Source organism: Eumetopias jubatus, unplaced genomic scaffold (genome assembly GCF_037043125.1).
Source record: "Eumetopias jubatus isolate StellerSeaLion01/CBP00866 unplaced genomic scaffold, mEumJub1_p1.0 scaffold_9, whole genome shotgun sequence".
NCBI classification, from domain to species: domain Eukaryota; kingdom Metazoa; phylum Chordata; class Mammalia; order Carnivora; family Otariidae; genus Eumetopias; species Eumetopias jubatus.
In genome coordinates this window covers 115,232,533-115,256,194 of record NW_028274815.1, presented here as the reverse complement: position 1 = coordinate 115,256,194, position 23,662 = coordinate 115,232,533, and the positions used below count along the sequence as shown (strand labels likewise).

The 23,662-nt window shown below is 50.0% G+C and overlaps 1 protein-coding gene across 1 annotated transcript in view; it reads right to left on the bottom strand.

Moving 5' to 3' along the window:
- Window positions 1–17,557: 17,557 nt before the first annotated feature.
- Window positions 17,558–23,662, bottom strand: part of BPIFB4 (BPI fold containing family B member 4) — a 28,205-nt gene continuing 22,100 nt past the window's right edge. Inside the window, exons 14-16 of the mRNA XM_028118951.2 lie at window positions 22,767–22,830; window positions 20,466–20,542; window positions 17,558–17,581 (exon numbers count right to left, since the gene is read on the bottom strand). Coding sequence (XP_027974752.1) covers window positions 17,558–17,581; window positions 20,466–20,542; window positions 22,767–22,830 — 165 coding nt within the window. The remainder of the gene's footprint in view (window positions 17,582–20,465; window positions 20,543–22,766; window positions 22,831–23,662) is intronic.

Here is a 23,662-nt window from a genome sequence, read left to right as displayed (position 1 = left end):
GGGGAAGCTGGTGATTGCTCCAAAGAATGCAGCGTGACCAAAGTGACGCTATGTGACTTCTGAGGCTAGGTCATTAAAAGAAAACAGCTTCTAGACTGGACTTCAGTCATTATGTTGGGAGGCAGCCCAGGCCACACGCTGTCCACAGGTAGGCACTCCAGCTGACAGCCCCAGGTAAGGATCCAGCTAATAGCCAGCATCATCCACCAGACATGTGAATGAGCAAGTCTTCAGGTGACTACAAGCCCAGCCAATACCTAATTCCAACCTTAGGAGACTCCAGACTGGAACTGTCCAGCTGAACTGCTCCTGAATTCCTGATAGAGGCCACCAAACATTGGGGGCAGTTTGCGATGCAGCAATATATAACCAAATCAGATTCAAAGGAAATGGTAACAAAAGCTAAGCCCAATGACACCCTTGTCACAGTCATTTCAGCAACCTACTCACCCTTGGGTGTCACCTCCTGAAAGAAGGCTTTGATCTGATATCCCCTGATCTTAGCACCGGGCCTATGTGCATGCAATAAGCATTAATAGTGGGAATATTCCTCTCTACCAGTTTCCTTCAGCTCAGTCCCATCACGGGGGAGGCACTGAGACCATGGCAGGGTGGGTGGCGAGCTGTGCCACCCTCCTCAGTTCCAGAGAAAAGCAGCAAGGACTCCCCTTGGGCAAGGACGGAAGTGGATCAGAGTGGGGGCTCGTAGGTGGTTATGGGGGACAGGAAGATCTGCCTCCCGATTCCAGCTCCACCATCCAATTGCTGGGTGACTTCAGCTAAGTCACTTTGCCTCTTTGAGCTTCAGTCTCCCCAGCTGTAAAATGGGACTAAGAGTAGGCCCTTCATTACAGGGAGGTTGGAGGATGGAATGAGTTAATGTGCACAAAGCCCCTGGCATGGCACTGGGCCCATGAGAAACCCTCAGCGGATAGCAATGACCATGGCAAGGTAGTTTTTTTTTAAAGATTTTATTTATTGGGGCGCCTGGGTAGCTCAGTCATTAAGCTTCTGCCTTCGGCTCAGGTCATGATCGCAGGGTCCTGGGATCAAGCCCCACATGGGGCTCCTTGCTCAGCGGGACGCCTGCTTCTTCCTCTCCCACCCCCTCTGCAGAGAGAGACACACAAGAGAGGGAACACAAGCAGTGGGGGTGGGAGAGGGAGAAGCAGGCTTCCCGCTGAGCAGGGAGGCTTATGCAGGGCTCTATCCCAGGACCCTGGGAACATGACCTGAGCCAAAAGCAGACGCTTAACCGACTGAGCCACCCAGGCGCCCCGAAAGGTAATTTCTTAATAATCTAATGGAGCTAGTGGCCTCTTGGGAATCACCTGGAATTTATTTTTCATACTATAGAAATTGGGAAGGAATATCCCCTCCCCCAACCCTAGACCTGGGCTTTTTCTGTGCATGTTGGAGGTGGGGAGCAGACAGTGTGAGCAGAGTGCAGAGGGGAGAAGGCAGGGAAGGGTCCTTAACAGCCTTTCTTGTAGACCAGGATTGACAGTAGTTGCCTTCCAGAAGTCTAGACCAGGAGGTAAAGAATTCAAATGCCTTCAGGAGCCAGGTGAGCGGCTCAAATGCGGGAAGGGGGCTGCCAGGCACTGGAGGGCAAGTGCTTTTCAAAATGTGCAGCTCTTACAAGACACCAGCCAACTCGTACCACATGGGAAATGTGGACCCCTTCTGGCTAGAATCTAGAATTTTCAAGAAAAGCAGGGATTAGATTTTTTTTTTTTTTTTTTTTTTTTAATTCTTAGGCAAGTGCCTGTAAAAGGTAAGGTCCTTTTTGGCAAGGTCTTTGTTTTGTTCACTGTTGTATTGCCAGCTTCCACAGTAGGGCCTGGCTCATCATAGACACACCAAACAATTTGTCAAGAAGATGAATTGAAGCTCTTGATGTTAAGATACTGGCAACTAAGTCAGATTTTTAAAATTATTCAAATATACTTTGTGGAACACACACACACACACACACACACCTGTGGCTCTATCCCTGAGACTGCCAGTTTGTGAACGCAAGCCCCAAAGTACAGCTAACTGAGCTGGATGGAGGGAAAACAGACCCAAGGAGCTTGGGATTGGAGGTGACTGGGATAGGGCAGACCTCACCTGCCCTGGGTATGAGGGGACAGATACAGAATGTTGGGTCGGGGCTCTCACCTGACGGATGCTCATGAAGGCCTGGACACGAGTGAGAAATGCTGGAAAGAATGGCTTGTGGCGTTCCTCCAGGTGTCAGGCTGACCAGGAGGCTGAGAGGTAGAGTCAGTAGGACCTCCCAGGGCCGCTCTGCCCCTGGGTGAGGGGCAGCAGGCCCAGCCAACACACGGACGGACGGGGAGGACTAGTTTGGGGCCTGAGTGCACCCCAGGGAAGTGAGGGCAGGAGAAAGGAGGAGACAGGGTTCCTGAGTTGGATTTCGTTTGATTGAGAAGAACGGGGATGTGAGAAAGCTGACAGATGCAGCAAGATGAGTGAGTGGATCTTACAAGCATTACGTCGAACGGAAGCAGCCAGTCTGATTCTGCTTACATGGAACTCAAAAACAGCCGAGACAAGACTCACAGGTGGTGCTAGAAATCAGAAGAAGAGTCCCCTCTGGGGGGCAGGTCTGACCAGGATGGGGCATAAGGGAGCGTTTTGGGTAACAGAAATGCTGTGTCTCTGGATGGGGGCGGTGCTTACTGCATGCAACTTACACCTCGACTTACAACATGTGGAAGAAAGAAAGACAGAAGGACGGCGGGCAGCCCCTCCAGGGCTGAGAGGCTTGTCCTCTCTGTTATGCCATCGTGGTTTTTACTACCACATTTCAGTGGCTCTGAGGCAGATGTTTTTCTCCCATGACTGTCTCCGAAATCAGGAGGCGTCTTACAATCAATGTGCTTAATTCACAGCGTGTCTGCTTTCTTGGTAGTGCATACAAAGGCGTGGGGTCCCGCAGTCCGTGGGGCCCTGGGAGCCTCCTCTGAGCGCTCTGCAGATGACAGAGGTGGGAATTATGTCCCACAAATTGGACAGAGAAATGGAACAATGCCAGTTATGATTGTTGTTTGCAGACACCCAGCTAACAGTCCTCACCCTGCCACTCCTCCCTGCAGGAGCTCAGACCCCCTTCTCAGTGGGACCCGTGGGGAGGCAGCCAAACAGCCCCCGACATGGAGCACCCGTTCTCTTTGGGGCTAACTGTGGGCCCCCAGAACAATGACAATGACAGCAACTTCAGTGTGCCAGGGGCTTCCGGATGCCAGGCCCTGCGCTCAGCACTCATCTCGCATCATTTCTGTGTCCCCTCGTCCTGGGTGGGGAGTGCTCTGAATCCTTCATATTTACCACAAATGAGCAAGGTCAACACAGCATGTCCATAAGCGGACACGTTTTTGGTCTTTGGACAAGTGGGCTTGGATTTCCAGTAGGTGAGGTGTTGGCTATTTGACAGACATCATCTACCAAAGGTCGAGGGCCCCCATTTTGCAGATCTGGAAACTGAGGCCTCAGGGTCACCTGGCGGGTCGATGTCACAGGACCAGAACCCAGGGCTCCAGCTCCTTCTCACCACCACCTGGCTGCTCTCCAGGCCTCTGAGAGCGGGGAATGTGGGGCCCTTACCTGGGTTATGGCTCCCATCGCCTAGGACCGTCAGGTCTCTGCTGCCTGCCCCTGGAGTGAAAGCCAGGCGTGGAGGGAAGCTTAAGTAGCAGGCGGGTGGAGGGAGCGGGAAGATGCCCTAGACTGGCCACTGCTGGCTGATACCAGAAGAGGGGGGTGGGGAGGAGAGCGGGACAAAGGCTCTCAGCCCAGGTGGACCGAGGAGGATGAAGTCAAGAGGCCATCTGGGCCGGCCACTTGGGTGGGGAGTTGTCGCTTCCTGAACCTGCCATGACTCCCGGCGTGTGTATCTGAGTGTGTGTGTGTGTCTGGAGGGGCTCTCTGCGTGCGTCCATGGCCCAGTGTGTACACCTGCAGCGGTCTGGGGGGGGGGGGGGCTCAGCTTTCACCTGGTGCCCTGAGGCATCCTAAGCGCTCCAGAAGTTAGCTCCTATTTTAAGGCAACTTCCTGTGGAGTCTTAGTTTTCTTGAGGAGAAACACTGATTTGGGGAAGACTATCAGCCGTCCCATGGGTGTCGGAAATCTCAAAATTCACAAGGAAACTCACATTTCTGAAAAGACACTTGAATTCTTGGACAATGTGTCACTTCCCATCCCCGGGTCTCAGAGTCCTCTAGGCGCTGGCCTTAGTGCTTCCCTGAAGGTCAGGAAGGGGGACCTGCACATTCTAAAAGGTGGTGCCTTGAAGGGCTGTTTGGCCATGAGGATGGGTGGGGGTCTTGCTCTTGCCATTCCATCATCCCCCGTGTGCTTCTCCTGGGCCCCTCCTGGGGTGAGAGGAATGTCAGAGGAGAGAAGGCAGCGGCCCAGAGAGGCAAAGGGGCTCAGCAAGGTCACACAGCAAGTCAGCGCTGCGTATAGAAGGGACCCAGGTCCCCCGATCCCCACAGGCCTCTCTTAATCCCACTTCTGCATCCCTCCCAGGCACCCAGGCTGTCCCCAGGGCCCTCAGGGTGCCACTGGTGGGGGAATCTGGAGTCAGTCACAGGGTGGCCAGGCCAGAGGACGCTCGGGCTGGGCAGACTGCCTGGCAAGAGCTGGCTGGACTCCCACCCTCCTGCAGGCTCTTTGCCCATTTCACACCCCACTCAGCAGGAGGAAGATAATGGTAGGACGAGGCCAGGCCGGAGGGAAAGGACAGCGTGGCCAGGTGCAGTCAGGGCTGAGGGCTCTCAGAACCAAAGAGCCAGAGTGGCCCTTCTCCTGAGGCCTCAGTTTGTACCATCTGTAAAATAGGCCTATAAGGAGGGGGTTTATCTGCTGAGGATTGGGCAAACCAGCTGGGCCGGGTTCAGCCCCACCCTGTAGCCGGCCCTTCCCCAGAGTCTGGATGTGGACCCTGGCGGGCTGTCCCTTTCTCTGTCTATTCACAACCTGTGGGATTTATGTGGGGTGTCACCCTAGGACCTTGGAAGACACACTATGATTTTTAGTCAGAGCAACCTCCCCTGAGCAGACTCCAAATCTTTTTGTTTGTACTAATAGAATTTTTTAAAAAACGATGTGCCTCTCACATCTTCTTTATTGAAGCAGAACATACATACGTAAAACACACATATCATAAGCACAGAGCTGGAGGAATTAGTATAAAGTGAAGCTTCCCCTGTGTTGTTATAGGTTAACCTGTGTCCGTCTTCCAAATGGATATGTTGAAACCCCAGCTCCCAGGACCTCAGAACGTGACTGCATTTGGAGAGAATGCAATTCTTTAAAATGACCTTTTAAAGAGGTAATTAAGTTAAAACGGGTCTCGAGGGTTAACCCTAATCCAATCTGACTGGTGTCCTTATAAGGAGATTGGTGCTGAGAGGGGGAAAAAGGCAAGGCAAGGGAGTGTGAAGGGTTGACAGGAAGAGGGAGACATTTTTGATACAGGGGTCAGAAAAGGCCTCACTGAGAAGGTGACTTAGAGCAAAGACTGCAGGAGGTGAGAACGAGGCCATAATTATACCTAGGGGATGAACAATCTGGGCAGGGGGACAGCATGTGCAAAAGGCCCTAGCGTGGGAAAGGTGCTAGTGTGTCGGAGGAATAGTTAGGAGGTTAGCAAAGCCGTGGCAAAGCTAACAAGTAGGAAAAGAACAGGGGATGGGGTTTCAGGCAAAGAGGGAAGTGCACTTCTCTGCATCAAAAATATGTATCTTGATTAAAAGTTTTTCAAAATTTTTTTACAATAAGGCACTAAGTATTTAAAATAATATTTTACATTGTTATCATTGCAACTAACATTCCTGTATAGTCGATTAAACTAATAATAATTATCCACAAAGTAATATTGATTTGGAAATGGATATTTTAAGGCAATGAACAAACTTTTTCTCAATTTGTTCTTTTATGTGAATTAACGTCGTCACTGCGGAGAAGGAGGCAGGTTTCAGCAACCCAGCAGAGACCTAATTTTCAATTTTGGAGAACTAAGTGCTACAAAAAAAATGGGTGTTTATCTGTTTGGCAAATGGGTGGACATGAGGAGTTTTTATTAAGGCAGTGTTGCTCAATTCTTGGAACTGCTTCCAACATTTATGCCAAAAATCACAAGATGGTATGTGATCAAAGATTGTTTCTCAATGATTCTAAGTAGATTAAGACTGGTAGCAGTAATAACACTCTTTTGTGGAAAGCAAACTGAAAACCACCTGGCTGGCTTCCCAGACATCAGTGGGTCATCAGAGTCCCTGTGTTCAGAGCCATTCCCTTGAGTAGGGACTGGGGACAAAGAGGGAACTATCTTTCATAAAGAGGGAGAAGGAATGTTTGTAAAGGGAAGGTGGGGAGCTTTGTGAGAGAAGCCACTCTTGAGAGGAAGGTTCTTGGGACAGAGAACACAGAAACACTGGGAATCAGGAAATGAGGAAAAAGGAGTCCGGGAAAGAGTCCTACAGATGAACCCATGGAGGGTTCTCTTATGTCCCTGCTCCATCCCACCAGACTCTGTGTGGAAGTGCATCTGTGGGCTCTGGGCTTAAATCCTGAATCTTCCCTTCATTATCAGTGTGTTCTCATATTGGTTAACTAACTCAACTAAGCCTCACTTTCCTCATCTGTAAATGGGAACAAGAATAAGGAAATAATGAATGGTTTGGCCATATGGCAGCCCACACATGGCAAGTGCTCAGAGAATCTTCGCTGCTTTTGTGAAAATAGTAGTACTTCATCACTATTGTTACCACTATTATCCTCATAAGTTAGAGGCTATCTTGGGAGTGAGAGGGGCTAGAGGAGCAGGGCCAACCCAAGCACCCCCCCAAGCCCAAAAGCTGTTTTTCTGTCAGGCTGCCCGGAGGCTCTCATTTGAGCCAAGAGCTTAGTTTGAACACTCTGGTAAGATGTGGACTGCTGATTCCCAGCCTCACACCCTCCTCCTCTGGGCACTTTGCATGACCCCATGTTTGGCTGGGTTTAAATGTCATCCCATAATCTCTGTGGCTTAGGTTAGAAGCACATGCTCTGAAATCAGGACAAGCTGCTGTGGAATGTTAGCTCTGCTCTTCACGCACGGGGTAACCTCAGGCTACATCTCTGGGTCTCAGTGTCCTCATCTGTCAGGTGGAGTCACGGTATGGCCCCGCTGTGAAGGACTATTGCGATGGCTGGGTAAATCGTCTGCCAAGAGCGCATCATGATGCCAGGCACCAAGTAAGCCTGAGCCACGGTTGCTGTTAGGATGAGGGCGAGGAGCATTATGGGCGACATCAGGGGACCTGGGCTATCACTGAGCCCTGTCTCTTCCTCGCCAGGCGGCCTCGGTAGGTCACGCTGTTCCCATGCCTCAGTCCCCCATCTGTGAAATGGGAATACCAGCCCCTGCTTTGCCTCACAGCCCCCGGAGGAGGGTCAAATGAAGTCACAAAGACCACGTGCTTTGTAACTTCCAGTCGGGGAGGGTCTGTCCAAGTCTGGGAAGGGGCACTGGGGCCGGCACCTGGCTCTCTGGCGGGGTCGTGGAGAGATGATAGGACCCCAGCACTTGGAGGCTGTGTAGGGGCCAAGGTCCCTGCACCCGCAGCCCTGGCACAGAAGGACAGTAGGGAGGGGAGGCTGTCTTACTCATCCTGTATCCCGGAACATAGTCGTTGCTCAATGAATGATCGTTAGATGAAGAATCAAATGGGTGGCCCTTGCTAGGGTAGATCTGGGCAGGGACAGGAGCCGGGACACTTTCCTGGCACAGAAACCGGGAAACGAGGTCCTGAACCAGGACAGGGACAACAAGCGTTTGAATGATCTGGGCAACTTGAAGAGGGCTTGCGGTAAGTCTGGGAGGAGGGAGGAGGGTGCGTAGGGGGAGGACAGAGAGACCTCTGAGGGTGCAGCCTGCCAGACTGGGTGGGGGAGATGCAGAATTCCCCGGGCGGGCAGGTGAATGGCACCAGTCCACAGGGACATGGGGCGTGGGCGGCAGGGCCAAGGAGGGTCAGCTCAGCTCTGAGAACAAGGGCTCCTTAGAGCTGAGCCCTGCGGCCCTGAGGGCAACTGCCTGACTTGTTTTTATCAACCCCAGTCCATGCCAGTTTCTGCATTTGCCCTTTCCCAAGTCACCTCTTGCCTGGAAAGCTACTGGGGCGAGGAGCTGACAGCTGAGCGGATTCTCTGTTACAGTCACCTCTGTGCAGGGGAGAGGGACAGACTCACGGGGTTTGGGGGATCGCTTGAAACGCCCTCCAGTAAGTCAGGCCCAGTTGGTTTCAGGGCTGGGCATCAAAGACCTGGGTCCTGAAATCAACTCTGTCACCTGCTTGCTATGTGCCCCTTGCTCTCTCCCAGCCTCAGTTTCCCTGATTGCACAATTGAGAGAGTTGACTAAAACAATGTTTCTCCAGGTCTTTCCCCTAATCTGCCTGTGGAGTTTATTAAGCTCAGATTCCAGTTCCCTATCTTGAAGTTGCTGAGTCAGCGGTGCCGAGGAGTGGGGGCCTGGAGACCCACATTTTTACATTCTGCCCTGCGGATTCCATATTCGTCAGGGTTTGAGATAGTGATTTTCACAGTGATGAAGTGGAAGGACCTTTGGTGTGAACTTGGGAGACTTGGTCCTGACCCTGCTATGCTACTGGCATGTGGCTCTGGGCTAGTCTTTTTGCTTTCCTGAGCCTCAGTTTCCCCATCTCCAAAATAAAAAAGGCGATCCTTAATGATCTGCGAGAGGGTGGGGGTGTGCATTTCTTGAGTACCCGCCAGCTGCCCAGAACCCCACACTGGGAATTTTAGGCTGATGGGTCATTGAATTGCAGACATTGACTCTACCCCAGAATTGTGTGCAAAGTGAAAAGTTGAATCATTTGAGAGCAAGGCTTAGTGACATTTGTGGAGTCCCCGGTCCAGTCAGAGGGCCTCAGTGTGGTAGCGATAGCTGGGGCATGCGGTGGCCCTTGTGCCTAAGCTCAGACCTCAGGGTTCGGCAGTAGGGACACCTCAGGGGTCCAGGCCTCAGACTGGGTGCATCCTTTTCACACAAGTAGGTCCTAGGAAAATGAAATGACAATGTCCCATTAACCAGGCCTATACTGATGGTCTCCTGTCTTCCTCCAAGGCCCTGACTGAGACTCCAGCCTTTCCTGCTGTGGTCTACCTTGTCCATCTCAGCATGGCCACCATCAACATTAGGTTCCTCTTCACCTCAAGAACCTTCCATGGCTCCCCACTGCCCACAGGAGGAAATCCAAACTCTTCAGCCAAACTTCCAGGCCCACTCACCAGCCCCATCTTTTACCGATCATCTGCTCTGATCAGACTAGTCTTTTGTCTATTCCCCAGGTTTTCTGGGCTTTCCTCCTTCTGTGCCTCTGCTCTCTGTGGTGAAGGCAAACGTGGGCCATGTTCCAGTTGCTCCGCTCATTTGCTGTGTGAACTTGGGCAAGTCACTTAACCTCTCCGAGTGTCACATCCTCATCTGTGAAGTGAGGATAATACCCTTCCCCCCACCCACCAGAGTGGCTTCAAGGATTTTTGCAAGATAATGGGTAAGAAATGCCTGTCCCTGCTCCTAGAACTTGCTAGACATTTAATAAATGATGGCTCCTCCTCCTTCCTCCCTTCTCCTTTTGTCAAACCGGACCTGCCTTACTGGGTGTAAACTTAGAATGTCATTTCTCCCTTCCATGCTTTGCCCGACCCAAAGACCAACCCAATGACACCAGAAGGAACAATGTGGGGCTCTGGGTGCTGCCTTCTTAGAGATTCCCAAATGGCTTTGGGAAGACCAGGACCAGAAGTATGGGGAAAGACAGGGCAGAAGGGGTCTCAGGAGTTTGTATTCAAAGAAGAGGCTCTCTGAGTGGGGATGGTCCTGGCACAGGGGAGCACCACACTCAGAGCAGAACTGCACGTGCAGTGGGGAGTGTGGGAGCCACGGGCCACGGGCCAGGGAGTGTGGCTCTTCATGCGGTTTGTTGCTTTTCAGATGACATCATCATCTTGCGAGCAGCCCTTCCAGGGGACCCAATGTGGGTGTTCCCCCGAATGGACCGCTGGACAACAGAGATGACCACCACCTCCAGGCAAAGCCGACACACAGAAAAGCATGCACGGGGCCTCTCTCTCAATCTCTGTCCCTGGCCCCTTTCAGCCTTTTTGGTGTTCTGCCAACTGCTTGTCACCCCTCCTAAGACCACTACCACCACTGCTACCCCAGCTGTCACCACCATGCCCATGACCACACGCCACCAGCTAGAAGCTCTGGGAAGCTGTGGGACCAGCCTCCTGTCCGCATGGCGCTCCTGCAATCGTCCAGGCACCCCTCTCCCAGATAGTAAACCAGCAAAACTCGTGTGGCACTTGGCACGGTTCTGAGCACTTTCTCCACAGTCACTCCATTAACCTTACAGGAGAGGTTAAGGCGCCTGCCTGTGGTCACGCAGCAGTGGACGGCAGGATTAGACCAGGCAGCCCTGCTCCAGGCCATGCTGCCCCCAAGGGATAAACGCCTCTCTGTGTCAGAGACAAGGAAGGAGAACGTGGGACGTGGACACGTGCCCTCCGGAACATCGCTGTCTGTCCGGGAGTTCTGCTTGTCAGATTTCAACGTTTCTAATGAAGACCAGGAACCCCACTGTGCCTCTTAATGTCCTAAATGAGTTCAGAGAGGTGGATGGGCTGTCACCACAGGCCACGGGTTCTGCTCTGAGGAACTCAACTGAAGGGATCAAAGCACCTCCTCCCTCCATCCAGCTGGCTGAGGCCAAGTGCAGGGACTGATAGCGGCTCTCATCTTCCCCCAAATCTAGGTGAACTGAGTAGGTTCTGGGGCCCAGACATCTCAAATTCTGAGGATACTGGCTTTAGGCAAAAGGCAGGAGTCTTGTAAGTAACCCCTGAGTTTTCCTGGCACCATATTTAATGGGGAATAAAAGTCCATAAATCACCCTGGCTGGCTTCTGTCTCCCAGGGTTCTGTAAATCCATCTGATTGTGATAAAAAGGAATCCAACCATAATCTTGCCTAGGGATGTACAACATCTCTAATTTTGGCAGATCCTCAAACAATCATGTTCAATTAACCAAAGATCCTTAAACTGCTCCTCAGAATAATCCTTCCCATTACACACATGATCGATGACATAGAACCAATGTTGACACTATTCTCCCCCAAATAAAGACTTGTGATGGGGTGGCAGGAGGGGGCTGGCTGATGTGGGATTCTGGCCATGTTTGGGAGTGACAAGCTATAGGTTAAGTGAATGTCCTCTCTGTGCCTGGCTCAGGACTGGGTATCCACTTGGTGCATGTTTACTAGGGTGATCTTACGTCCCTTCTGCAAAGAACAGTCCCAGCTTATGCTTGTTGTCCAAGGTAAGTATTCCTGGTGCCCCTTTCCACTCACAAAACTGTCCCAGTTTGAGGGGCACCTGGGTGGCTCAGTTGGTTAAGTGTCTGACTTCAGCTCAGATCATGATCTCAGGGTCCTGGGATCGAGTCCTGAGTGGGGTTTTGTGATCAGTGGGGAGTCTGCTTCCCCCTCTTCCACTCCCCACCTTGGGCTCACACTCTCTCTTTCAAATAAATAAAATCTTAAGAAAAAACTGTCCCAATTTGGATGATAAATTAGATGGCTACACCAGTGTAAACCTCATGACGATCCCATGTGTCAGTTTTGGGGGTCTTATTTGACAACAGGGCACCAGCTTCAGAGTGTCATTGGCCTAGGAAAGAACCCCAGCACTACCACCTGCACACTGTAGGACGGTGGGAACTTAGCTTCTCAGAGCCTCAGTTGCCTCATCTGTGTAATGGGAAGGATGAGTGATCATGCTTGCATGAAGGTAGTTGTAAGTACTCATCACAGTACCCAGCACACAGTAAATGCTCAGTAAGTGGCTGTTATTATGGTGATGGCCTTGATGATGGTGATGGTTCCCATTTGTTGATTCAAAGGACTTATTCTCTCAGATTGTGAGAGAAAGACCAAGGCTGCACAGTGCAGACCAGATGGGCTCACCCTGGGGGCCGAGGAGTAGTCTAGTGCCCTGAGGGACTGCGGTCCCCTTCACAGTGCTTCTAGGTCAGAACCATCTGCTTACATGGGGAGTGTCCCTCCCTGAGATTGGTGATCGGGTCTTGGCACTCCACCCCTAGATGGGACCCAGGCTCAAGTGGAGACTAGCAGGACTCAGTGTAGAGTAGTCAAATACCGGTGTAGATGGCCTGGGACAAACAGGCTCTACAGAAGGACGCTGGCAGGAGCCAACCTTCTCTTGGGATGCATGACAGATGCCAAACAAGCGAGCAGGTGGAAGGGAAGACCTCAGGCTCAACACTGAACCTTGCACTTAACACTTGTGACAGAAGAACGGCCCAATTAATCCACAGAAGCATGCTAAATAATAAATTGTTGGTTTTTTTTAAGCCATTAAGTTTGGGAGTGGTCTGTGATGCCGTAATAAATGACAGAAACAGTCTTTCCTAGGAACCACCAGCCTCAAAGGCAATTTTATTAAACACACCGGCATCCTGGGCTGTGCCTACTACTTCAGTCTGGGGGATGCCCTCCACTTTCTGAGCCTCACTTGACTCAACTGAAAAGTGGGAGGACTGGACTAGAACAGTACTTTTTCTAGTAGAGCCCCTACAACTGAAACTGTGCTTGTGGGATCGAAGGTCAGGGTGGTGAAGGTGGGAGGGAATGGAGTGAAACTCAGAGGCAGTACGGTCCATCACAGGCTTCCGTGACATTGTGACAAAATAGCCATTTTGATGAACCTGGAAGGGCCTTTTGACTGCTTTGACTAAATGAGTATCACAGAGGTGACACTACGTGACTTCCAGAACGAGATCATAAAATGCCATGCAGCTTCCGTTTTGTGCCCTTGCGATGCTCACTCTTTGAACCCCGCAAACACATGGACAGGGCAGGTGTAGGTGCTCTGGCTGACAGCCACCATCAACCACCAGACAGGTGAGTGAAGGAGCCTCCAAATGATTCTAGCCCCCAGCCCTCAAGTCACCCCCAGCTCTTCTTCCCAGCTTGAGGTCCCAGACAGCTTGGAGCACAGATAAGCTGTCGTGAGCCACAGAATCTGTGAGGAAAAGAAAATCGTGTTTTATGCCACCAAGTTTTGAGACGGCTTGTTACTTGGGAGTAGTAGCAAAAACTACTAAAGGAGCTCTTTGGGGGGGGGGTGCTTCCGGAGTTTGCTATTTGTCAACTACAGCTGAAGGAGAACATCAGTGAAGTCACATGAGAAGGCTCATTGCATGTCCTGCCATGAATCTGTTCAAGGAGCCCCCTCCCCCCCCAACCACATGCACAGAGCTGGAATCCCTGCTATTTTGAGGGGCATCCTTGGTTTAGCAGTGAAACCTCAGTGTCATCCAAAGCTTGTGGAGATGCTTAGTAGAGGCTCTTCTCACTTTTAAATTGAAAACAACGGTATAGAGGTTCCTGGCTGGCTCAGTCAATGGGGCATGGGACTGGATCTTGGGGTTGTGAGTTTGAGCCTTACAAACTCACACTTACAAACTTGAGCCTTGGGTATAGAGACTTCTTAAAAATAAAATCTTTTCGAAAAGAATAAAACAGTGGTCCATTAGGTTTTGTCATTGTCAACTCAGGATGCAGTGGTGATTTGATCAATGTCATCGTGAGCTGAAGGAGGAGGGGGCAAAGTGGTGAGGCCTGAACAATCAGGCAGGTGTTGAAGATCTCTTGTGTCAGCTGCACTAACCCATCATGCCTCACTCCTCTGTTAGTACCTGTCACTGCCCCAGAAGTCCAAAGCCTTCTGGATCATACGTTACCATTTGGACTCTCAACCCCATGCTACTCTGCTCAAATTCTAATCTGATCCAACCTTGTCTCTTCCTCTTTCTCTATTCTTCCAAATATTTCCATTTTCCTACTTTAAAGAATGCCTGAGCATGTCCTTCGAATGTTGAGAAACTATAGCCAACAGAAAATGAAACGAGTTCTTTATAATCCAAAAGTTTCCCTGAAAAGTTTTAAAAGCCTCCTAGAAAATGAAATAACAGAAGAAATTAAACTTGTTGGAGCACATGGGTGTGTTTTAATGTCTGAGGAAAGAGTGTGAGGGACCTACGGAGGGCTTCACTGCCCCTCCTCCAGCGGAGGACTAGCGGGTAGAAAGCCCTGGAGAAGGTGGTGTAGGCAGACCCGGCAGGGCCTTGTGGGCAGTGATGGGGGATCTGGAGTTTGCTCTGGGTGCCATGAAAAGCCCATGGAAAGGCTCGAAGCGGGGACGGGCGGTGATTGTATGTGTGCAATTTAAAAAACCCTCTGGCTGCTGAGCGGAAAAAAGATAGTAGGTGCCAGACTGGAAGAGGGGAGACCAGTGAGGAAGCCAGAGCAGTGGTTCAGAGGAGAGATGATGGGAGGAACCAAGGTGGAGGCAGAAATAGAAACAAATGGATAAATTCATGAGGATTTGGCGGTGGTTCTAACACAGTGGTAATAAGGCCAGCAAAGCCATGACCCACCCACCTGGGAATCAAGTTCCGGATTCTCTCTCCAGCCACCGCCCTCTAAGGCGGGACTTCCTCCCCTTCAGCCTCTCCCAGAGCAGCCTGGACAGGAAGTCCCGTCCCACTCCTCTCTGAGTCCCCTCCCCTCCATTTCAGGAGCTAGTATTTGGGCGTTACCAAGGAGACCAGGAGAGAGAGAGAGAGAGAGAGAGAGAGAGAGAGAGAGAGAGAGAGAGAGAGAGAGAGTGTGAGTTTCCTGCTCAGAGAGGTGGACCTTCCTTGACCACCCAATGGATGGCCCTCAAGACAATCTCAAAATAACCTTTTTGTACTTATTTACATATTACTGTTTTCTTAGGCCTTATCATTTATGGTCTGTCTGGAGGACTAGAATCTAAGCTTCAGGAGGGCAGACTGGGCGGGAAGGAGCAAATGAATGAATGAGTGATGTAGCCAGGAATAAACCCAATATACTACTGAGTTACAATAAACTATAAGAATAAACCCAGTGAGAAAAAAGTCTTTAAAAAAAAAACCACTGGGGGGCGCCTGAGTGGCTCAGTGGGTTAAGAGACTGCCTTCGGCTCAGGTCATGATCTCAGGGTCCTGGGATTGAGCCCCGCATCGGGCTTCCTGCTCAGCGGGAGAGTCTGCTTGTCCCTCTTCCTCTGCCCCTCCCCGCTCATGCTCCCTCTCTCTCATACAGATAAATAAATAAAACCTTTAAAAAAATCACTGGGAGGAAAAGCCATCTTAATTATGTAAAGGGACTTCAGTATTTCTGTGCCCTCTTAGGGCTAGAAGCTGAAACTGCTCTAATAGTGTCCTATGGCTGTAAACATAGTTGGAGCTGTTTGGGGGAGCATTGTCTGCCTTGCTCTGGGAGGGGTTCCGTGGACACTCTCTTGCCAGCATGTCAAGTGCCCTTCTTTGTCCTCAACTGAGCTCTGACCAGAGGCAAGGAGTCCCCGGGACCCCCACTTCAGAAACTAGCACTAACCACAGCAAGCACAGACTGAGCTCTTATCGGGTGCCACCCTCAGTGCTAAGCGCCTCAGGAAAAAAATCTCATCTAAATAGCTTCACACTTAGAGTGTAATAATAATTATTAGTGTCCATTTTCCAGATGGGAGAACTGAAGCTCAGAAGGCTGAAGGCCTCACCAAGTCAACCAAGTGACAGAGATGGAAGTTGGGCCCCATCGTCCCGACTCCAAGATTCTTATTCTTTAATGACCTCCTATGCCAGAGTTGAGGTTAGTGATGCTCAGGGCTGTCCCATTGGCAGGGGAAGCTCTCTGGAGAACGCATTTTGATTGTTTTTAATCTGAAGCCACTGGCTCTTCCCCTCACTGTCTGGCAGACGGGTTTTCCAGGAGCCTTTGGGTAGGGGTGAGGGGAACAGGTGCTCTGAGAGGACAATACAGGGGCAGGGTCTAGGTTTCCCTGAACCTGTAGTCACTGAGCTTTATTTCTGGAAACCAGGGGCATGCTTGCAAAGATCCAGTTTGTGAGCCTCCTTGCTCATTTTCTGGGTGGCTGCTGCATCTGTGCCTCCCCAGTTTGGACCTGAAGGCACGTGGACCTGATATTCTGTAGAATCTCAACGCAACAGGAGTTTCACTATCCCTCCGCCCCAGCTAGTCTCCAGCCTCCTCTCCCCAGGAGGACGCAGGACAGTGTGGAAGACATTACTCGCGTTCACTGATATATCTGGTTTTCCTCCCCTTCCTGGCCATAGGAAAGGATCACACTTCCTTACCCCTGGAGGTCAGGCAGGGTCATGTGACCTGCTGTGGCTACTGAAACACAAGCTGAAGTGATGTGCCTCTCTTCCTAGTAGATGCATTGAAGCTGGTGTGTGACTCTCTGTGCTTTCTTTCTGCTGAGGACTGCACAGCTTTGGAGCCAAATTCAGCCTGGGGCTTCTCCCTGCAATGTATGAGCAGAGGCAGTGTGGTGCGTGGTTAAGGCATGGGCTCTGGAGCTAAATCATCAAGTTCCAACCCCAGCTCTGCCCCTTTGCAGCTGTAGGGACTTGGGCAAGTCCCTGCATTTCTCCGTGTCTCAGTTTCCCTGTCTGCAAAATAGGGACCAACCTGGCACCTACTTTATGGTGCTCTCATGAGGTTAAATGAGATCAAGTCACAAAGCCTGAGTGCAGGGCTCAGCAGGTAGAAAGTCCTCAATGAACATGTGCTCTCAGAAAGATGGGACAGAAGGGTATCTTTTTTTTGTCCCTTTCATCTCTCCCCTGGAACCTGGGATACACCTATCCACCCTTCCGGACCTGGGCAAGTCATGTCGGGAACACAGAAGAGGTGGGGATGGGGAGAGGGCGGCTGGAAGCTGAGAAAAGAGAGGAGCCCCTCGTCCTCATGGCAGTGTGAAGCCTGATGACTCTGAACTTGTTGCTTCTGAGTCTGGACCCCCCTTCATGGGCTGAGGAGTGGTGGGGGGAAACTGAGGCAAGAGGAATCGGCCAAATGGAGCCCTGAACCAAGGCAGTGAGAACGGAGTAAAACCCCTCCGGTCCATTTGTAGGGTCCTCAGAGGTGTCTGACATATTTCACTTGTGAACTGAACCATTGTCCGACAGCTCGTAGGTGACAGAGGCAACTGCCAGGTGCCCCTGGCGCAGCCATGGAGGGAAGACACACCCAGACCCTGAGGGAGGGTCCTTCGTGGAGACTTGCCCCAACTGCAGGGAAATTGGAATCTTTTATTGAAAGTGTAAAGTGCACAGTGTGGGGTCTGGCATGGAATCTAAGAGGCCTCGATCCTTCAGGTGACCTCCTTCCCAATGCGGGGCTGACCGTAGGACTGACTGTGGCCGGCACTGTTTGCCAAAAGAGTCTCTGGCTGGTTCCTTTCTTGGGGGAGGGGGCAAGTGGGAAGAGGGTTGGGAAGCTGGGGAGGAACCTGTCTTCGGGGGCTGAAGGGCCTCGGGGCTGGAGACTGTGTTAGCAGAGCCTTTCCCAGGCGAGTTCTGGCTTCCACTGGGGCTTCAGCAGCATCCCTGCCTCCGTCCTTTAGGCACTCAGCACCAGGAGGTCCTTGGAGTCAGAACAGAAAACCCAGTTAGTGGAGGAGATGGCTTCTGCTTACAGCCTCAGCAGTCACCTGCCTGAGGACTGGGCAAGGCACATTTCTGGGAAGGAGCAACGGCGAACGGTGGGGGTTTATTGGGATTAAAGGGGCCCGAGGAGCACCTTGGCCATGTCGTTAGCTTGCCCTGTACAGGGGACCTTGGGCAAGACACTTCACTTCCTGCCCCTCATCTCCTTCTTCCCCCAAATAAGAGAAGCAAGCTTGAGCCTCTGTCCACATTCTTCCAAAATCTAATTCTCTTAACTCAAAATAGCTACAACAAAGTAAATAATAGATTTAACCCATGGAACAAACTAAGTACCCATAAGTCTGCACTGATATAAATAATTGGGTAAATAAATTAGTGGAGGAGAAAGGATGGCTCTTCCTCTAATAATTTCAACTAATAAATGTGGAAGGAATGATTGAAATGGAAAGTCTCCATGAGGCAAACACCACAGTAATAACTCTTGCAGACAAGAACCATTAAAGAATGCCAAAATGAGTGGGAGAAAGTGTAATGAGAAATAAGGTATGTGGGTGGTCATCTCCAAGTATCTCCTCATGAGATATTTATTAGTTACAATGGGAAAAATAGTAAGTTAACCAACAGCGGGGAAACTGGCAGGGACCACCTTCACCGCATGATCAGAGTCAATATCCCCAGGAACAAGACACTGACATTGTGTGCCCGCCCCCCATATGGTGCACTGAGAAGGACACCGCATCACTCCCGTGGCGTTCTTGCCAAAAATACGTAACCTCAATCTCATCGTGAGAAAACATCAGTCAGATCCAAATTGTAGGACATCCCATACAATGGGCCAGACTCATCAGAAATGTCAAGGTCATAAAACACAAGAATTTAGGAACTGTCACACGTTGGAGGACACCATTCCAGATTTGGATTGACAACCAAGTGCAAAGTGGGATCCTGGATCCTGAACCAGACCAAGGACAGCAGTGGGAAAACTGTTGAGGAAGGTCTGGAGATTAGTTAATAGTTTTCTATCAATGTGAACTTCCTGGTTTTGATCATTATACTGTGGTTTTATAAGATGCTAACATTAGGGGAAATTGAGTGAGGAGTATTCTCATACTCTCTGTACTATTTTGCAACTCTTCTGTAAGTCTAAAATTGTTTTAAAATGAGAAAGTTAAAATAAAAGGCTAGACCCATATAATAATAACAATAATAACAAGAAGGAGAAAAAGAGGAGCGGGGGGAAGGGGAAGAGGGAGAAGAAGAAGGAGAAGATGCTTAGTTGGTTGAGCGCCTGACTCTTGGTTTCGGCTCAGGTCATGATCTCAGGGTCATGAGATGAGCCCTGTGTCAGGCTCTGTGCTCAGCGGGGAGTCGGCTTGAGACTCTCTCTCCTTCTGCCGCTCCCCCCATACCCACACACTCGCTCTAAAATAAAGAAATAAATCTTTAAAAAGAAGAAGAAGAAGAAACTAGCTACCATTTACAGAGGTTGTACAAGACCAAGTCTGGGCTGGGTCTTTTTTTTAAGTTTATTTATTTAAGTAATCTCTACACCCAATGTGGGGCTCAAACTCACGACCCCAAGATCAGAAGTCACATGCTCTACCCACTGAGCCAGCCAGGCACTCCGAAGCTGGTTTTCTCTTTAAATCAGTGGTCCTGCGCCTTTCAGACCCAACACTCCAGTTTGCATTTTATCACAGGTACTTGTGCTATCTCTTTTATTATTCTGAAATGAAATTCATAATCTATATAACCTACTTATATCCCTTGCTGGAATATAAAGAAGAAATACAAGGTAAGTAATTTATAATACAATAATATGTATTTTGATGTGAAATACTCAAGTATGATTATTTAGGAAAGAAAAAATCATCCCCACTAATTTAAAAAAGGCCCTTAGGCTGGGGAGGGGCTTGCAGTACAGCCCCAGTCGAGAACCACTGGTTGGAGCTGTGTCCATTATTCCAGTACAAAACCTGCTTCTCACTAGCTGGGTGACCTTGGGCAAATGACCTCCCCTTATACTAAGTATAAGGCACTTTACACTTAGACTCTCACTTTATTCTAAAAGCAGCCCTGAGGAGGGGTACTATGATTAGCGCCTTTTACAGAGGTGAAAACTGAGCCTCAGAGACATTAAGTGACTTGCCCAGGGTCCCCCAGCTGGATACTGGCAGAATCGGGATTGGAACCCAGGCCCTACTCGGCAAAGTCAATGTTTAAAAATAAAACTCCAGAACGATTGGAATGAAAAGCAGCAGAATGCTCTAAGTGGTCCTTTCTAGGTTGCAAAGGTATCTAAAAGGATAAATGTGTTTGTTTAATCTTTTCTGTATTTTCCAAATTTCAGTTAATGAGCATATGTGGCTTTTATCGTGGCAAAAAGCCCTCCTGCAACTGAATTTCAAGGCACCTGCCATGATTATAATTAGCAATTATTTCAGAAATATCTATCCAAAGGTCCATGGTCCCCCTGGCTGGGAGAGATTTTCCGGGACCAGGACTGTCCGTTTTGTTCACTGCTGTGTTCCCCTTGCACATCATCTGGCATTCAATAGGAGCTCAATAAAAGTTTTCCTAGTGAACTACATCGCACTTCTACTGTGGGTGAGCCCCTTACAGCTCTGAGCCTCAGTATTCCCATCGGCAAGATGGGGGCAATAACATCTGTCCTGGGGACGAAATGAGATGGTGGATGAGGAGAGCTTCACTGAAGGGTTCTTCAGCTTTGTTTCTTGTTCCCTCAGCCCCATCCTTTGAAGGAAGAGGCCTCCATTGCCCCACCTTTCCCCTCCCTTCTCTTCCTCCTCCCAACTCCTGGGCATGGAACAAAGGGCAGAACAGAGTTCCTCTCCCCTTACCTCCAAAACGTCGATGTCTGCATTGCTGAAGTCAATGTTGAGGATTTGGGGGAGAGGGACGCCAGAGCCCAGCACAGCTGTGAAAAGAAGCACCACCACCAAAACGGTCAGGCAAAGTGAGCGTGGCTAAGAGGCATCAGCCTTATAGGAGGCCACCAGGGTTTTCAAGGAGACCAGCCATTTCTGTTCCATCTCTAGGCCTTTGTCTGAGCAGGTGCTCCTGCCCAGAGCACACGCCTTCAGCCTTGCCTGCCTGCTGAGTTCTGAGACTCCCCCGAGACTCTGTTTGAATGTCATCTCTTCTGTGAGGCTTCCGCCAGCCCAGGCCAAGAAACCTTCGGCTCCTGCCCTCCCTTGAACCGCCCCCCACCATTACAAAAATCACAGAATATGAATTCTCTCTTTCTCCATCTGTCACCTCTACCCAGAGTGTGAGTTTTTTGCAGGCCAGCCCTGGGCTGGGCACAGAGGGGAGGACAGATGTTCGCTGAATGGAGGCATGGAAGGATGCACATGGAGTCCCAACAGGTGACCACCGTGGGATGTACTGTTTGCTTTTAGATTGTCAGAACTTACGTAGATTCATGCTGATTCATGTTCTGGGAAAGAAGGGAAGAAGGAAGGAAGGAAGGAAGGAAGGAAGGAAGGAAGGAAGGAAGGAAGGAAGGAAGGAAGGAAGGAAGGAAGGAATGGATGGATGAAATGGTAGGTGGGGGAACTGGATTAAGTGGAGTTAAACAGATTTTCTGCCTCCAGCAGGACTTTTCAGAGAACTAAGGACATGGCGAATCTACTCTAGGGCAGTATATTCAGAATTTCCCAAACTTGCTTGGCCATGGATCCCTCTTCTTAAGAGTATCCCGTAGGACTAATTTTTCATGGAACCCACTTTGAGAATCATGGTCCTAATCCAGCCTCTCACTTTTGAGAATGGTAAGGTGAGATTGAGGGACTTGCTGCCAAGTTCACACCACCTCCTAGTAATCAAGCCCGGGCGAGAGTCTCCACCTCTTGCCTCAAAAGTCAGCCCAGCCCAGGCTCGCTCCTAACATCCTCCTCTCCCGCCAGGGAACGTGCACGGCCTTGGTGACCAGGGCCTTCCTGGGATTGCGATTCAGCTTCCTCTGGTGACGGTTTCCAGAATAAAGGTCTGTTGGACATGGAGAGCACCCCAAATGAACCCCAGCTGGTAGAGCTGATAGCAGTCCCTCTCCATCCTCTCCTCCACCAAGGGGAAGTGGGGAGAGGGTGGGGGCCAGGTTTGGCGGAGGCCTTAGGGACGAGGTTACAATGGGGGGGTTCAGCCCTCCCAGCATCCAGTGGCCTCACAGTTCAGATAACTTCCTGATAATGTCCCCGAGGCACCACAGAGAGGAGGAATCATGCTCCCTTCCTTCGTTCTATGAAGCGAGAAAACCCTCTCACTGATAATGTGGTTGCCTAGAGGACAGAGTCTGGGTTAGGAGGCTGGGAGATCGGTAAGAGCAACTTTAGCTTTATCTCTACTGATTGAACTTTTTACAACAATAATTATTCACATAGTCCCCGTATAAGTAAAATTAAATACATGATTAAAAATCAGTCAGGACAACGCGTGAGTGCTGTGTGTTGTGTAAGACTGATAAATCACAGAACTGTACCCCTAAAACAAATGATACATTATATGTCAATAAAAAGAAAAAGAGGAGAAACCAGTTTCAACCAAGTAGAAAAAAAAACATTAAAAATAAAGAAAAAATAAAAATCAATCGGGGCCATAATAATGTGAATATACCTACCGATACTAAATTTGCACCTAAAAATGGTTAAGCAGGTAGATTTCATGTGATGTGTATTTTACCACAACTAAAAATAAAAACACATACAAAAAAATCAGGAAATATCTTGGACTTTTTTTTTAATGGAGAAAAAAGAATTTAGAAGGACCTATAACCAGGTGTTGAGATTAAGTGCCTCTGGGAGGTGAGATGTTACTTTTTAAACTGTTCTGGACTTTCTAAAACTTACACACATATAATTTTCATATGTAATCAGAATTTTACATAGATAATCAGAAAACTAAACAATCAGCCAAATAAGGAAGAAGGAGAAGGAGAACACAGCAGAAGCAGCAAATAAGGAAGTTGATGGATCCTCGGGGCAACATTTGCCTTCAGAGGGTTAAGTACATAAGCTTAGGGTCAAGTTCTCAGAAATACGGTTGAGGCAGAAAACGGCTGTGTGTCAAATACGCCCAGCAAACCAGCAGCCTCCAGGCCCCCAAGCCACACACCCCTGCAGAGGCATGGGCCTAACTCTCACCATTCATGGCAGGCAGAAACGCCAGGTCAAAGATCTTCCCCACCAGCACCTCCAAGAGGCCAACCTGCAGGGAAGAAGGAGAACTCAACCCTGGCAAGGGTTCACTCAGATCCCCAAGGGCTCCTTGAGGCCCTGCCCTGTGGCCCAAGCGGAAGACGCAGAACAGCTCTGGGAGAATCTGGGAGCTGCCGTGACTCGAGAACCACCGAGTTGGACAGGGGCGAGGCATATCTGTCCGCCTGCAGTTAGGGAGACTGAGGCCCAGAGCAGGGCCCGCGCTGGTCCAAGGCTCATGGTGAGGCTGGGACTGGGGGAGGCCCGGGGCCCATAGTCTATGGTGGTGTCACGCAAGGCCCTGGGGTTGTGTCGCCAACACTCCAGGTTCCCATCGCAGCTTAGTCTCTGTGGGCCTCTGGGAAGTCTCCCTCACCACTCAGGACCGTCAGCTTCCTCAGCTGTAAAATGGGCCAGCAAGCCTCGCTTGCAAGGAGGCAGCGAGGGTTACGGGCAGATCAGGTGAAATGCCCGGCCTTGAGACTTTTCATGCGTGCTCTGAATGTCTCTAAGCCTTGGTTACCACATCTGAAAATAGGCATGAATAACCCTTCCCTCGTACAGTGGTTGTAAAAGCCAAACGTAAACTCCTCTATGTAAAGTACCTGCCTTGGTGCAGAACCACATGGTAGGACCGTGACAAGCGCATGGGACTTTTATCCCAGCGCCGTGACCTTGGACACGTCGACCAACTTCTCTGCATTTGGCTGCCTTATGTGGAAAATGGGCCAATAATTGTGCCCAAATCATGTTTGTTTTGAGGATTAAATGAGAGAAATTTGTTTTAAAAAAAAAGAAAGCCAGGGTGCCTGGGTGGCTCAGTTGGTTAAGCCACTGCCTTC